The sequence below is a fragment of the Dermochelys coriacea genome, chromosome 28 (assembly GCF_009764565.3).
Source record: "Dermochelys coriacea isolate rDerCor1 chromosome 28, rDerCor1.pri.v4, whole genome shotgun sequence".
NCBI lineage: Eukaryota > Metazoa > Chordata > Testudines > Dermochelyidae > Dermochelys > Dermochelys coriacea.
This window is the reverse complement of record NC_050095.1, coordinates 1,045,597-1,061,469: the sequence shown is the minus strand read 5'-3', so window position 1 is coordinate 1,061,469 and position 15,873 is coordinate 1,045,597. Positions and strand designations below refer to the sequence as shown.

General features: G+C 67.0%; 1 protein-coding gene across 1 annotated transcript in view; it reads right to left on the bottom strand.

Annotated features, from left to right (window-relative positions):
- The window catches only part of ZAN (zonadhesin), a 34,657-nt gene that overhangs the window by 833 nt on the left and 17,951 nt on the right, over positions 1-15,873 (bottom strand). Inside the window, 32 exon segments of the mRNA XM_043503610.1 lie at positions 224-317; positions 432-581; positions 848-986; positions 1,206-1,405; positions 1,565-2,412; positions 2,457-3,095; positions 3,418-3,729; positions 4,017-4,178; positions 4,474-4,663; positions 4,812-4,941; positions 5,116-5,366; positions 5,510-5,654; positions 5,742-5,950; positions 7,401-7,672; positions 8,156-8,283; positions 8,842-9,006; positions 9,201-9,445; positions 9,561-9,705; positions 9,950-10,155; positions 10,526-10,702; positions 10,821-10,915; positions 11,201-11,315; positions 11,552-11,732; positions 11,831-12,078; positions 13,744-13,885; positions 13,978-14,183; positions 14,328-14,497; positions 14,571-14,666; positions 14,922-14,992; positions 14,995-15,067; positions 15,160-15,305; positions 15,626-15,750. Coding sequence (XP_043359545.1) covers positions 224-317; positions 432-581; positions 848-986; positions 1,206-1,405; positions 1,565-2,412; positions 2,457-3,095; positions 3,418-3,729; positions 4,017-4,178; positions 4,474-4,663; positions 4,812-4,941; positions 5,116-5,366; positions 5,510-5,654; positions 5,742-5,950; positions 7,401-7,672; positions 8,156-8,283; positions 8,842-9,006; positions 9,201-9,445; positions 9,561-9,705; positions 9,950-10,155; positions 10,526-10,702; positions 10,821-10,915; positions 11,201-11,315; positions 11,552-11,732; positions 11,831-12,078; positions 13,744-13,885; positions 13,978-14,183; positions 14,328-14,497; positions 14,571-14,666; positions 14,922-14,992; positions 14,995-15,067; positions 15,160-15,305; positions 15,626-15,750 — 6,475 coding nt within the window.

Here is a 15,873-nt window from a genome sequence, read left to right as displayed (position 1 = left end):
GGGGACCCCACAGTGGGGTTAGGACCCATTCCCTGGCCCCCTGAGCCCACCAGTCCTTGCCCTGGGGCCAGACAGGAGCCAGCGCCCCCCAGAGGGGACAGGCCCCGTGCCCCATTCCCCACCCCCATGAGCCCGCCAGTCCCTGCCCTGGGGCTGGGTGGGAGCCGGCGCCCCCCAGAGGGGGCAGGCCCTTGCCCCGTTCCCCACCCCGCTGGGCTCTCACCGCTGTCTCCATCGGAAGAGGCAAACTCCGGCGATGAGGATGAAGATCACCCCCAGGGGCACGAGGACGCCCACGAGGATGGCGGTGAGGTGACCTGCGGGCAGAGGGAAGATACAGCTGAGGGGGTGCCAGGCTCGGCGGGGGCTGGGGGGGGTCTCCCCTGCCCGGCGGGCACCGGGGCAGGAGCGGGCCACGGGGGATCCCGTACCTGGCGGGGCCGGGGTGTCTGGGACCGCATCGTCCGTCACCCGCTCGCAGAACTGCCCCGTGTAGCCCTCGACACAGTGACACTGGAACCCGCCGGCCGTGTCCTCGCACCAGCCCTCGTTCTGGCAGGGGCTGCGGAGACACGGGCTGGCTGTGGAGAGAGAGGGGTTTGACTGCCAGCCCCCCCCCACTCTAGCCACCAGCCCCCACTCCCCTCCCAGAGCCGGGGAGAGAACCCAGGACTCCTGGCTCCCAGCCCCCCCTCCCCTCTTACGATCCCCCCTGCAGCCAAGCCCAGAGGCAGACGGTGCATTGGCCACCGTGTGTCCTGGCCCCTGCACAGTTCTGCTCCAAGGGAGATTCCCCAGCTCTGCAGGGAGGTGGCTGGGGCCCTTGGGCCCCAGCTGCCCCCCTCACCGCGATAGCAGCCCCGGGTGTAGTTGGCGACGGCGCAGATCAGGGGATCGAGGCAGCTGGCAGGTTCGCAGAGCAGGGCACCAGTCTCCAGGCAGGTGCAGCGCTGGGCGCAGTCAGCCGTCAGGAACGTGTCATTGATCTGGTTGGGGGGTGGGGGGGAGGTGAGTCAGCAACCGCACGGAACCCAGGAGTCCGGGCTCCCAGCCCCGCTCCGCTCTAACCGCTAGCCCCCACTGCCCTCCGATAGCTGGGGAGAGAACCCAGGAGTCCTGGTTCCCAGCCCCCCTGCTCTCACCCACCAGCCCTCACCCCCCTCCCAGAGCCGGGGAGAGAACCCAGGCGTCCGGCTCAGGCGCACCTGGTAGTACTGGCTGTGGTCGGTGCAGCCGCACTGGCTGTAGGGGACGCTGTCAAGGCCGCTGAGGATGTAGCCGGGGTCACTGGCACAGCCCTCCACACAGGGGGCCTCGCAGGTCGCCGGTGCGGCCAGGCGGGCGCAGCTGGCGGGACAGGCTGTCGTGCAGGGCTGGTAGGAGGTGTGGGGCGGGCAGGCCAGAGCTGGGGGGAGAGATGCCCATCAGCGGGGGCTGCAGGTCGGGAGTGGGGGGTGCCAGCCGGGCGCTCGGGGGGCTGCGAGTCGGGAGTGGCGGGCGCCGGATGGGCGCTCGGGGGGCTGCGGGTCGGGAGCGGGGGGCGCAGGTCGGGAGTGGGGGGTGCCGGCCGGGCGCTCGGGAGGCCGCGGGTCGGGAGTGGGGGGTGTCGGCCGGGCGCTCGGGGGCGGCGGGTCGGGAGCGGGGGGTGTCGGCCGGGCGCTCGGGGGGCTGCGGGTCGGTAGCGGGGGGGCGCCGGCCGGGTGCTCGGGGGGCTGCGGGTCGGGAGTGGCGGGCGCCGGATGGCGCTCGGGGGGCTGCGGGTCGGGAGTGGGGGGGCGCCGGCTGGGCGCTCGGGGGGCTGCGGGTCGGGAGCGGGGGGGTGTCGGCTGGGCGCTCGGGGGGCTGCGGGTCGGGAGCGGGGGGCGCCGGCTGGGCGCTCGGGGGGCTGCGGGTCGGGAGCGGGGGGCGCCGGCCGGGTGCTCGGGGGGCTGCGGGTCGGGAGTGGGGGGCGCCGGATGGGCGCTCGGGGGGCTGCGGGTCGGGAGTGGCGGGCGCCGGCTGGGCGCTCGGGGGGCTGCGGGTCGGGAGCGGGGGGCGCCGGCTGGGCGCTCGGGGGGCTGCGGGTCGGGAGCGGGGGCGCCGGCCGGGTGCTCGGGGGGCTGCGGGTCGGAGTGGCGGGCGCCGGTGGCGCTCGGGGGGCTGCGGGTCGGGAGCGGGGGCGCAGGTCGGAGTGGGGGGTGCCGGCCGGGCGCTCGGGAGGCCGCGGGTCGGGAGTGGGGGGTGTCGGCCGGGCGCTCGGGGGGCTGCGGGTCGGGAGCGGGGGCGCCGTATGGGCTCTCGGGGGGCTGCGGGTCGGGAGTGGCGGGCGCCGGATGGGCGCTCGGGGGCTGCGGGTCGGGAGTGGCGGGCGCCGGATGGGCGCTCGGGGGCTGCGGGTCGGGAGTGGCGGGCGCCGGATGGGCGCTCGGGGGGCTGCGGGTCGGGAGCGGGGGGCGCAGGTCGGGAGTGGGGGGTGCCGGCCGGGCGCTCGGGAGGCCGCGGGTCGGGAGTGGGGGGTGTCGGCCGGGCGCTCGGGGGCTGCGGGTCGGGAGCGGGGGGCGCCGGATGGGCGCTCGGGGGGCTGCGGGTCGGGAGTGGCGGGCGCCGGATGGGCGCTCGGGGGGCTGCGGGTCGGGAGTGGCGGGCTCCGGATGGGCGCTCGGGGGGCTGCGGGTCGGGAGCGGGGGGCGCCGGATGGGCGCTCGGGGGGCTGCGGGTCGGGAGCGGGGGGCGCCGGATGGGCGCTCGGGGGGCTGCGGGTCGGGAGTGGCGGGCGCCGGATGGGCGCTCGGGGGGCTGGGGGTCGGGAGCGGGGGGCGCAGGTCGGAGTGGGGGGTGCCGGCCGGGCGCTCGGGAGGCCGCGGGTCGGGAGTGGGGGGTGTCGGCCGGGCGCTCGGGGGGCTGCGGGTCGGGAGCGGGGGGCGCCGGCCGGGTGCTCGGGGGGCTGCGGGTCGGGAGTGGCGGGCGCCGGATAGGCGCTCGGGGGGCTGCGGGTCGGGAGCGGGGGGCGCCGGCTGGGCGCTCGGGGGGCTGCGGGTCGGGAGCGGGGGGCGCCGGCCGGGTGCTCGGGGGGCTGCGGGTCGGGAGTGGCGGGCGCCGGATGGGCGCTCGGGGGGCTGCGGGTCGGGAGCGGGGGGCGCAGGTCGGGAGTGGGGGGTGCCGGCCGGGCGCTCGGGAGGCCGCGGGTCGGGAGTGGGGGGTGCCGGCCGGGCGCTCGGGGGGCTGCGGGTCGGGAGCGGGGGGCGCCGGATGGGCGCTCGGGGGGCTGCGGGTCGGGAGTGGCGGGCGCCGGATGGGCGCTCGGGGGGCTGCGGGTCGGGAGCGGGGGGTGTCGGCTGGGCGCTCGGGGGGCTGCGGGTCGGGAGCGGGGGGCGCCGGCTGGGCGCTCGGGGGGCTGCGGGTCGGGAGCGGGGGGCGCAGGTCGGGAGTGGGGGGTGCCGGCCGGGCGCTCGGGAGGCCGCGGGTCGGGAGTGGGGGGTGTCGGCCGGGCGCTCGGGGGGCTGCGGGTCGGGAGTGGCGGGCGCCGGATGGGCGCTCGGGGGGCTGCGGGTCGGGAGTGGCGGGCGCCGGATGGGCGCTCGGGGGGCTGCGGGTCGGGAGTGGGGGGCGCCGGCCGTACCACACCCCGTGGCCTCTCTCCAGCCGGGCAGCACCAGCCCGAGGCCCTGGCAGCTCTGGGCGTAGACGGTGAAACTGTCACACAGAAGCTCCGAGTTGTTGTACACGGCGCAGACGTCGTAGACGCAATTCCTGCGGGGGGCGGGGGGTGGGTTACAGACAACACAACACAACCCCCCCCTCACTGCGAGACAACGTCCCAACACCCCCCAACTGCCCTGCACATCAATACAGCACCCCCCCCAACAACAGCCACAGCATGTGACACAACCCCACACCCCCCAAATACCTCTGCCCAGCACAACACCCCCCAGGGCAGCGCTGCAACACACACACACAGAGCTACACACACACACACACACTGCAGGGGGCAGCGCTGCAACACACACACACACACACGACACCTGCGGGGTACCCACTCCTGGAAGGGGCCGGGGTCCAGCTGTCCATGGCAGGCCCGGAAGGGTCCCTCGGGGTCGGCCAGGGCCCCGCAGAGCCGCGTCCCGTTCACCGATGCCAGCTGAGCCGGGCTGCACTGAACCTCGAACCCCGACTCTGGGGGGGCCTCGGGCACCTCTCGCCTGGGGGGGAGACCACGAGAGACCCACTGACAACAGGAGACCTACTGATGGGGGAATAGGGGAGACGACGAGAGACCCTCTGATGAGTGGAGGGGAGAGTCCCACTGATAAGGGGAGACCCTCTGATGGCGGGAAGGGTAGAGACCCACTGATGGGGGGATTGGGGGAGACCATGAGAGACCCACTACAAGGGGAGACCCACTGATGGGGGTAGACCGGGAGAGACCCACTGACAGGGGGAGGGGTGCAACAATGAGAGACCATGCCCAGGGGCCCCACGCGGCAGAGGTCTCACCTGGCCCGGAGTGGGTCTGTCAGGCCAAGCGCCTGGCCCCAAGGGGCACTGACGGCCCAGCTTTCCCCAAACACAGTGGGGCTGCGGGTCCGGCTGCCGTCCGGTTTGGTGTATTCGTTGTTCCGGCGCCCGTCGAAATTCCCGCACAGCCCCCCAATGTGGGTCCGGTAGGTGGCTGGGAGCACGATCTCTAGGGGGGCAGGATGGGGACAGATCAGCACAGACACAGCCCCCCCACACCAAACCAGGACCCTGCCACCCCTCTGAGCCAGCCAGTCCCCGCCCTGGGGCCGAAGGGGAGCTGGCGCCCCCCCAGATGGCACAGTGCCGCATCTCACCTGAGTGATCCTGGCCATCGAAAGAGACCGAGAGGCCAAAGTCTGTCTGCAGGATAAGGCTGCGTCCCCTCTGTGTTATACTGAGCCCGTCCGTGGGCTGGAACGGGGGGGTCACCCGTAGCCCGTTAACCTGGGTGGGTGCACAGAACGGGGAGAAGAGCTCGTTACACGGGACCCCTCACCCGGCGCTGAGTTGCGGCCACCTCTGGGGCGGGGCGGCTGGTGACACGGGGACCCCACTCGCCCCCGGTGCCGAGATGTGGCCACCTCTGGGGCGGGGCGGCTGGTTCTTCGGGGTGCTCACCGCCACTTTGCGGCCCTCCATCATGGTGACCCGGTAGCCGTACACCGCGACGTAGACCTCCCGCAGGAAGGAGACCCGGTGGTGGGTGACCCAGCGCCGGTTCCGGCCCGAGACGCTCAGCGGCGGCAGGGACCCGGGCAGCGTGGCCAGGGTGGTGGTCAGGGCGTAGGTGGCCCGGCCCTGGAAGTGGTAGACGTAGCGGTCGAAGGTGCGGTAGTGGGGGTCGCCGGAGATGGTGCACCGGTGGAATTCTGGAAGAGGGGCGAGGCTGCGGTTGGGGGGTGGTGCTTCAGGGTAGCCCCCCTATCCTCCGCTCCCCACCCCGGTGCCCGGATCTCCCCAAATCCCCCCCTCAGCCTGCACTCCCCTCCCCGTCCCCCTGCCTGTCACTCACCGGTGGGTTTGCAGTAGCGGACCCCAGCGCTGCTGAGGGCGCAGTGGGACCCCGCCGGGCACTGGAACGGTTGGCAGGGGGCGCTGCCATTCGCCAGGCAGGCGCAGCGTTCGCTGCAGTGGGTGCTCAGCCACGTGTCCCCTGCCTGGTAAAGCAGAGACAGGAGGGGTCACATCCTGCCTCTCCCCCCCGCCATCTCCGCACAGCATCCCCCCCCACCCGCCGCACTCACGCTATGGTAACCCTGCTGGTCATCCAGGCAACCGCACTCCCCCATGGGGACGCAGGTCTCGTCGCTCAGCACGTAGGCACGGTCGCACGCGCAACCTTCCAAGCAGGCCACGGGGCTCGGGCAGCTGGCCGGGGCGTAGAGGTCGGAGCACGTGGCCGGGCAGGGCGAGGCGCACTTGGTGTAGTGGCTGTGTGGGGGGCACGGCAGGGCTGGAGGGGGAAGAGGGAGAGAGACGAGAAAGTAGGTCTTGGGGGTTTCCTTTCACAAAGTTTTCTTTCCCCCCCCCCGGGAATTTCCGTAGTTTTTTTAAAAAAGATTCAAGTAGAGAGGAATTTTTAAGGCAATTCGCAACCCCAAAAAACTTTCTGACACTAGTTAAACTACAAAAAGAAAAGGAGTACTTGTGGCACCTTAGAGACTAACACGTTTATTTGAGCATAAGGTGCCACAAATACTCCTTTTCTTTTTGCGAATACAGACTAACACGGCTGCTACTCTGAAACTAGTTAAACTATAGAAATGACTCAGGAAATCCCAGACCAGAAAAACCTCGGTTCGACGCTAGTTAAACTATGGGACAAAAGAAGGCAACTTCCAGCCCCAAAAAACTTTGTGATGCTAGTTAAATTATAGGTTTCAGAGTAGCAGCCGTGTTAGTCTGTATTCGCAAAAAGAAAAGGAGGACTTGTGGCACCTTAGAGACTAACAAATTTGTTAGTCTCAAAGGTGCCACAAGTACTCCTTTTCTTTTAGTTAAATTATAGACATTTCTATGGAGAAAACTATGGAAATTCCTGGCCAGAAAACCTCAGTTCGACGGCAGTTAAACTATGGGAAAAACTATTTCTATAGTTTTCTGGTCAGGAATTTCCTTAGTTTTTCCCATAGTAATGTCTCTAGTTTAACTAGCTTACCAAAGTTTTTGGGGGTGAGAATTTCCGTTTTTTTTCCATAGGTAATTTCCAGCCCCAAAAAACTTTGTGACGCTAGTTAAACTACAGGGAGGGGAGAGTAAAAGAAATTTGCTCTATGGGAGAGCAAAGGAAATTTCTGGCCAAAACCCCTTTGTTGTCCTGGTTAAACGAAGGAAAATCCCAGGTGTCTAGGTCTGAATCTGGCTAATCTACAAGAGCGAAGGACATTCCCAGACAAAACCACTGCAGGACCTAATTTAAAATAAATGAAGTTCCCAGATATAAACTGAGCAGGACTGGCGAAAAATTCACCAGCCAAACAAAGGCCATTGTGAATGTGGTGACCATCTTTGTGGGGACTGACTAAAACACTACAAAAGTTCCCCAGACCACAAATAAGTGCATCTTTGGCCAAAAAGATTGCAAGGGCAAAAAACGAACAAACCCACCCAACCCGGCTTTGTGAATTTGGCGAAAAAGACGGAGGAAGTTGAGCAAGAAAAGTGGAGGCAGTTTAAACTGCGAAGGGACTTAGCAGATAATAGTGAATCTAGCTAAAAAAAAAAACAAAGGAAATTCCCAAGCAAAAAACTTGGTGAAGCCAACTGCAAACTAAGGAAATTCCCAAGCAAAAAACTCGGTGAATCCAGCTACAGACTAAGGAAACTCCCCAGGCAAAAGCTTAGCAAAGCCGCCGAGCCAGACGCCCTGCAGGGAGCTCCCGGTGGAGCCGCGCGGCTCTTACGGCAGAAGGTGCTGTTTCTCCAGGAGAGGCCGGTCAAGCCCTGGCTCTTGCAGGCTTCGGCGTAGGCCTGGACGATGTCGCAGAGGGTGGAGGCCATGCCCTGGTATTCGCACATGTCAAAGAGGCAGCTCTGGATGAAGGGCTGGGGGTCCAGGAGCTCATGGCAGGCCTGGTATTTGGGCAAGAGGATCTCCCGGCACAGGGCGCTGAACCGCTCCTTCTCCTGTGGGCTGCAGCGGGGGTCCAGGTCCTCGCGGTTGTCCGGCTGGCAGCTGGCAGCGGGGATAATGCGGGTGAGTGGGGACAGGGGGGCACCAGGCTCCACCCCTGCACCCAGGGAATGGTTTAAACCACTCCCCTGCCCAGTCAATGGTCTAGCCCATCCCCACTAGTCAGTGGTCTAGCCCAGCACACTCCCTGCCCTGGTGAATGGTCTATCCCAGTACCCCCATACTGGTCAATGGTCCAGCCCATCCATCCCCAGTCAATGGTCTAGTCCATCCCCCCACATCAGTGAATGGTCCAACCCAGTTAATGGTTGGTGCAGGTACCTCTCCTCCATGGTCCATGGTCCAACCCAGGCCCCTGCACCCCATCCCCTTCAATGCCCCAGCCCAGCCCCCCCTCCTGCAGTCAATGGTCCAGCCCAGGGCCCCCCCTGCAGGGAATGGTCCAACCCAGCCCCCCTCCCAGGCAATGATCCAGCCCAGGTCCCCCCGCATGATCAATGGTCCAGCCCAGGGTCCCCCCCTCACCCCGGGTCTGGGTCGCCGGGCGCCCGCCAGCTGTTGCCGAAGTCGGTGGCGTTGGCGGCCGGGCGCCCGCTGGGCAGGGCCAGGTCGTCCTGGCTCCGGTTGTTGTAATTCCCACACATGCCGCAGACCTGGGGGGGAGGGGGGCACAGGTCAGGGGGCGGAGTCACCTGGCTGGGGTGTCAAGGGTCAGCCCCACCCCCAATGAGTTATGGGTCACGGGGTGGGGGGGGAGAAACGGACCAGGAAAGGGGCAAGGGTCAGCAGAAGGCTGGGCTCCGGCCCACAGGGCGGGGCCAGGCCATGAGGGTGTGGCCAGGCTGGGGCCAGGGCCCTGGGGGCGGGGCCAGGGAGGGGCCTGGCCAACGGGGGCGGGCCCAGGCCATGAGGGTGGGGCCAGGCCTATGGGGGCGGGGCCAGGCAGGGTCTGGTCCATAGGGCAGGGCCAGGACATGAGGGCGTGGCCAGTGTCCTGGGGGCGGGGCCAGGGAGGGGTCTGGTCCATGTGGGTGGGGCCAGGCCATGAGGGTGGGGCCAGGCAGAAGTCAGGCCCATGGAGGGCGGAGTCAGGCCGATGGGGACAGGACCAAGCAGCCCCAGCCCATGGGGGTGGGGCCATGCAGGGGTCCCGCCCATGGGGGCGGGACCAGGCAAGGGTCCGGCCCCCCCGGGGGCGGGGCCAGGCTCACCTGCCCGAAGTAGACGCCGGAGAGCTGGATCTCCAGGTGCTGGTTCCCGTCGAACCGGACCAGCAGCCCGGCCTGGCTCCGCAGCTCCGTGTAGACGCCGCTGGTGCTGATGGAGACGCCGGGAACCCGGCCCAGCACTGGGGTGCGGACCCGCTCCCCGTCCACCTGCGGGACAGCTGGGGTCACAGGAGCCTGTCCCCCGAAAATAGCCCCCGTGTTCCCCTCCCTAATGCAACCACGATGCGCCCACCTCTGGGGCGGGGCGGCTGGTGACCCAGGGACCCCTCAACTGCCCCCCCTCCATCTCCCCCACCGCCTGCTCCCCCCAATTTTCTCCCTCCCACCCCCCCGTGTCTCACCAGCACCCGTCGGTTCTTCATGAGCGTGAAGCGGGCCCCGCCGATCTCCACGTGCACCAGGCGCAGGTAGGAGGCCTCGGGGCGCCCCCGCTCCTCATTTTTCCCCGTGACATTGAAGGGCTCCAGGCGCCCGTCCCCGCCGCACAGGGTCACCAGGGTGTAGGTGCAGGTGCCCAGGAAGGTCACCATGGCCCGGTCGAAGGTGAAGTAGTGAGGGTCCCCGGCCACATGGCAGGAGGCCACCCCTGGGGGGAGACGAGAGACGGGGTGAGATGCAGCCACCTCTGGGGCGGAGCAGCGGGTGACCGGGGACCCCTCGCCCGGCGCTGAGATGCGGGCCACCTCTGGGGCGGCACCTACCTGTGTCCTGGCAGCCCACCAGTCCCTCCTCCGGCCGACACTCCTGCACAGGGCTGCAGCTCCATGGCTCACAGCTCACGTTGTTGGCGCTGGCGCAGGTACAGCGCACGGTGCAGTTCTCGTTCGCCATCCAGCTCTCGCCCACCTGGGGGGGCGGGGAACCCGGTGAGCGGCTGGGAGAGAACCCAGGCGTCCTGGCTCCCAGCCCTCCCTGCTCTAACCCACCAGCCTCCACTCCCCTCCCAGAGCCAGGGAGAGAACCCAGGTGTCCTGGCTCCCAGCCCCCCCGCTCTAACCATCAGCCCCCACTCCCCTCCCAGAGCCAGGAAGAGAACCCAGGAGTCCTGGCTCCCAGCCCCTGTGCTCTGACCCTTAGCCCCGCCCCTCACCGGGTGGTACTGCCTGTCCGCATCACTGCACCCGCACTGGCTCAGGGGGACACACGTCTCCCCGCTGAGGACGAATCCCTCGTTGCAGGTGCAGGCCTCCACGCAGGGCAGGGCAGGGCAGCTATTGGGTGCCCCCAGGTCGGTGCAGCTGGACGGGCAGGGACTGGCGCAGGGGGTGTAGGTGCTGCCCGGGGGGCAGTTCAAGGCTGTGGGGGACAAGAGACACGGGGCTGTGACAGGGACCCCTCCCCCGGCGCGGAGATGTGGCCACCTCTGGAGCGGGGCGGCTGGTGACCCAGGGACCCTCCCCCCCATGGATATAGCCAGGACTTTCCCACACAGATCATTGGCCAGAGCCCCAACTCTTTGGTCTGGGGATTTCCTTTTTATTCTGGAAATTGAACCCATGTGTCTCGGCTCCCAGCCCCCCCTGCTCTAACCCACCAGCCCCCACTCCCATCCTGGAGCCAAGGAGAACCCAGGAGTCCTGGCTCCCAACCCCCCTGCTCTAACCCACCAGCTCCCACTCCCCTCCCAGAGCCAGGGAGAGAACCCAGGCGTCCGGGCGGTGCTTACGGCACAGGGTGCTGTTCCTCCAAGCGATGGGGACCCCGGCCTGGGTGCAGCGGTCAGCGTAGGATTGCAGGGCGTAGCAGAGGGCTGTCGTCTCGCCCCCGGTGCCGCACAGATCGTAGTGACAGCTCTTGAAGGAATCCGCAGGGGGCACAGACCCGTGGCAGGGGGCAAAGGGGCCTGGGAAGGAGAGAGCCAGACGGGGGGTGAGCAAGGCAACAGCACCCCTCAGTCACCACCTCCCAGAGCCGGGGATCAAACCCAGGAGTCCGGGCTCCCAGCCCCACTGGAGTCTCACCCTGGGGGTCAGTCAGGGATCCACAGCTGGTTGGCTTCTGAGCTTCCAGGTCAATGTCTGAGTCACATTCACCCGGGTCCCCAGAGTTGGTGCAGCTGGAGCAGGGGAGGAAAATTAGTGCCAGGCAAACAGCCCCCTCCCTGTCACGGTCCCCCCTCCACAGAGACACCCCCTCTGGGCTGCAGAGAGAACCCAGGTGTCCTGGCTCCCAACCCCCCTGCTCTAACCCACCAGGCCCCCCCCCCCTCCCAGAGCCGGGGAGGAGAACCCAGGAGTCCTGACTCCCGGCCCCCCCTGCTCTAGCCCACCAGCCCCCACTCCCCTCCCAGAGCTGGGGAGAGAACCCAGGAGTCCTGCCCCCACGTCTCTGCCCCACTCACCCGGGGCTGCTGGCACCCGGCACCTCCCAGCTCTCCCCCAGGTGGTCGGCATCGGTGCCGGCCGAGGTGCCGTTGGGCGTGAGGTTGTCGTCGGTGCTCTGTCCGTTGTAGTTCCCTGGAAGGGGAGGTGGGACGGAGGAGTGAGGCCGGGATGGGACCCAGGCGTCCGGGTGCGATGTGGGGCACCAGGGGATCCAGGCATCTGAGCGGGATGGGGGAGCACCCGGGGACTCAGGCATCCGAGCGGGACGGGGGCCACCAGGGGACCCAGGCATCCAGGGACTTGTGGACTCAGGCGTCCGAGCGAGACGGGGGGGCACCAGGGGACCCAGGCATCCAGGCCGCACTCACCGCAGAGCCCACAGAGCCGCCCGGCGTAGGACGAAGGCACCTGCACCTCGACCCGCTGGGTCCCGTCGTACCGAACCCGCAGCCCGAAGTCCGTCTGCAGCAGGGCGTAGGCACCGCTCACCCGCACCCCGAGCCGGCCCCCGGCCAGGGTCACCGGCAGGGTCACCCGCTGCCCGTCCACCTGTGGGGAGAGAGAGGGGCCGGGGCGGGAGTGAGGGGAACTGGCAGAGCTGGGGGGAGCCCAGTGGGATGTGGGGCGGGACGGGGGGGGGATCTCACCGTCACTCGGCGCCCCTTGAGCAGCGCCACCCGGTGGCCGAACACCTCCACAGCCACAGCGCGGACGTAGGAGACCCGGGTGCTGGCCCCCCGGTGCTCGTTGGTGGCCTCGACGGAGAAGCCGGGGAGCCCGGCGCTGGCATTGCACGTCTGGGTCAGGGTGTAGCTGCAGGTGCCCATGAAGTGGAAGAGCCGCCCGTCGAAGGTGGTGTAGTGAGGGTCCCCCGCCGCCACGCAGACCCCCCAGCCTGTGGGGACCAGCCGTTACATGCAGCGGCCACAGCCCCCTGCCCCAGAGGTGGCCGCGTCTTGGCGCCGGGCGAGGGGTCCCCGTGTCACCAGCCGCCCCGCCCCAGAGGTGGGCGCATCTCGGCGGGTCCCCGTGTCACCAGCTGTGGTGTTACGAGTGTAATAAACCATCTCGTTGAAAGGTGACAGGGCCAGAAAGAGTTAATGAACTTACAGATTGACATGACCCACGGCCCTGGCCCGACACACTGTAAAGACTAATTAGGAAGGGATGTAAACGAACCGAGCTGGGAAAAATGCAGCCGGCATCATCAGAGAGAGAAGGGGAGTTGTGTGCTCCAGGCATGTGACGTGAGCGAACGAGCGGTGTCTGTTCCTAACGAGTCTATTCCTAACGAGCGGCGTCTAGTCCCGTAGCTCAGATTCAAGGACCACAAAGGAAGATGAACATTTCGAGATTGTGGTCTCTGTCTCTCTGGAGGTCGTGGTCACCCGGATCTGAACTGTTAATGGATCAGTGACCCTGTGCTAATGGCCAGGACGTTTGGGCGTCTCCGTTAAGCCAAGAGGCCGCTGGAATGTCTAAAAAAACCCCCGGGGCGCGACCCTTCTTCCTCTCCGATGGGCTTTGGGTCTCCAGAAGGGGAAACCCGGGGCCGTAAGGACAGAGATCCCCAGTCGCTGCCTGGAGTCGCCCCGACTATGGGCCGGGCCGCCGCACGCTAGGTGAATCTGTCGTCACCGGGACACGCGTCACGTGGAAAGGTCTCTTGTAAGGTGTCATTACAAAGCTTAGGGTGTGCGGCACGTGGTCATCCTAGTTGTATACACGTGTCGCTCTTGGATCTGAATCTGGGAGCATAAAGTCTAACTCTGAGGGCCCACTGTAATTATGGACCATTAATGGTGGCTTAGGATCTTGATGGCTCCCGTTAACCAGGCCAATGGGTTGTAAATGGCTCTGTTCACTCGCAAGCCTTCCTGTGAGCCAGGCCGGGAAGAATGGAGGCGGGGGGGGGGTGTCTCCCAGGACATTGTGACCATCTCACATGACACTGGACTTCATCTTTAACCTGGGGCTTTCCCACTGGGGACCCAGGGAGGCAAAACGTTCCGCCTCAGGCCAAACCTATAAAAGGGGGTGGAGCAGAACAAAGGGGGCTGCCAGTCATGAGAAACCCCCAGTTACCACCTGAGCCGGAACAAGGGCTGCCCTGGGGAACGGGTGGGCCCAGACTAGGGAGGAGTCTCGTCTGTGAAAGAAGCTCATTGGGACATCTCGGAGGGTGAGATTTGCCTGTATTCAGTGTCTTAATGTATCAGGCTTAGACTTGCGGGTTTTGTTTATTTTCCTTGGTCACTTGCTTTGTTCTGTCTGTTATTACTTGGAGCCACTGAAATCCTACTTTGTATACTTAATAAAATCATTTTTGTTTATTAATAAACCCAAAGTGATGAATACCGGGGGGGGGGGGCCAAACCGCTGGGCAGGTCTCTCTGTCAGTGGTATGGAGGGCGCACATTTATGTGTTGACCCCATATAAGCTTTTATACCGAGGGGTAAAACGGATCGATTTGGGGTTTGGCCCCCATTGGGAGCTGGGTGTCTGAGGTGCTGGAGATATTTGGAGCCACTTCAACCCAGAGGTGGCCACGTGTCTCACCGGTGGGGTAACAGCCATACTCTCCCTCCTGCCGCTGGCACAGCTCCTGGGGCTGGCACCGGCTCGCCTGGCACCGGATGTCATCCTGGCCCTGGCAGGCGCATTTCTCGCTGCAGTCCACATTGTACCAGACCTCGCCGAGCTGGGAGGAGACCAAAGTCACGGGCAATCCGGTGAGGGGGGCAGCGCCGCCTGTCCCATCCCCCTGCCCGCTGCCAGCCCCCCAGCACTCACCGCGTGGTACCCGCCGTTGGGCGCTGTGCATCCGCACCACCTGGCTGGCACACACTCCTGCCCGCTCAGCACGAAGCCCGGGAGACATTCGCACCCCTCCACGCAGCGCTGGGCTGCGCACTCGACGGGTGCAAAGTCCGGGCTGCAGGTCGGGGGGCAGGGCTGGGCACACAGGGCGTAGGAGCTGTTCGCCGGGCACGCCAGAGCTGCGGGGCAGAGAGAGCCTTGTGACTAGGGGGGCAGGATGCCTGGGTTCTCTCCCTGGCTCTGGGAGGGAAGTGGGGGCTGGTGGGTTACAGCAGGGGGGTCTGGTGGATTGGAGCCCAGAAGCCTGGGTTCTGACTACTCACGGCACAGCTGGGGGCCCCTCCAGGGGTACACGGGGGCTCCGGCGGCCTGGCAGGCAGCCGTGTAGGCCTGGAGCTGGGCGCAGAGGGTCTCCCGCAGCCCCTGGTACTGGCACATGTCGAAGAGGCAGTTCTCGAAATAGGGAGTGGGGGAGACCAGTTTGTGACAGTCCCTGGGGGGGGAGAAGAGAGTCAACACAGCGCCCTTCAGTGTCCCCCCCCACAGCACAGCGCCCCTCCCCTTACCTGAATGCTCCCTGGGGGGTCGCGATCCGTTCGCAGCTGGCCGTTAGTTCACCATCCGGGGTGCAGACGGGCTTGTCCGAGACGTCGGGTCGGCACCTGGGGGTGGCGGGGGGGAGGACCCCAACGTCTATCACTGCCCCCCCCAAGCAGGGCCGGATTCCCCAGCTTCCCCCGCACCCCGGCTCTCCAACATGGCCATGCTCTCCCCTGGGCCCCTGCCACTCCACATACACCCCCGCCCGGGGTGCCCTCCTAAGGCGCCGGACTCATGGCAGTGGCGGGTAGTTCCGCCGACATCCCGCCACCCAGGCTGGCACCCAGCAGGGGGCCAACGATGGGGCTGGGACTCACTGTGGGTCCTCGTCGTCGGGGGTTTGCCAGCTGTTCCCCAGGTCCTCCCCGTCTGCGGCCGGCTTGCCCGTCCGGCTTCCGGTTTGTCGTTGTCGGGCTCCCCGTCGTAGTTCCCGCACAGACCACACAGCAGCCCGGAGTAGGAGCTGGGGCGGGGGAGAGACGGCAGTGAGTGGGGGGCTGCGGGTCGGGAGTTGGGGGCACCGGCAGGGCTGGGGAGTCCCCGCCGGCTGCTCACCTGGGGGCCCGGATCTGCAGATAGTGGTTCCCGTCCCAGTGCAGGGCCAGGCCGAACGAGGTCTCCACAGCCACGTACTGGCCGCTGTGGGCCACGGATGAGTCCCGGGTGGGCTTGGCCGGCAGGGTCACTCTCGTCCCATTGATCTGGGTGGGAGACAGTACGAGTCTCGTTCCCCGGAGCCGGGACCTCCCGTAACCCCCCACCCCACGGCACCAGAGTGAGTCCCCCAAAGAATGTCATGAGGGGCCAAAATGTTGGAGACAGGGGCAGGGCTGGGGGTGGATGGAGGTCGGGGGGGGAGGGAGGAAGGGCAGGTGGATGGATAACGGGGGGTGGATGGGGGTTGGGGCGTGAATGGATGGAGGTCGGGGGGCAGGAAGGAAGGGCGGGTGGATCATTGGGGGGGTGACGGAGGTGGCCGGGGGGGGCAGCAGGGCAGATGGGGGACCGGCGGGGGGCTCACCAGGGTGCGCTGTCCCTTGAGCAGGGTGAGGCTGGCCCCCGGCAGGCTGACGTAGACCGTACGCAGGTAGGAGACACCCCGGCGCCCCCGGGCCTCATTCCCTCCCCTCGTGCTGAACCAGGGCCCTGAGGGGAGAGTGGGTGAGCGGGGGAAGGGGTGGGGGCAGGTGCAAAGGGGAGCCCCCCAGGGGGACCCCCTAAGCAGGCTTTTGGGAGCTCGCCCACGTATCTCACCCCTGCCACCAGAAG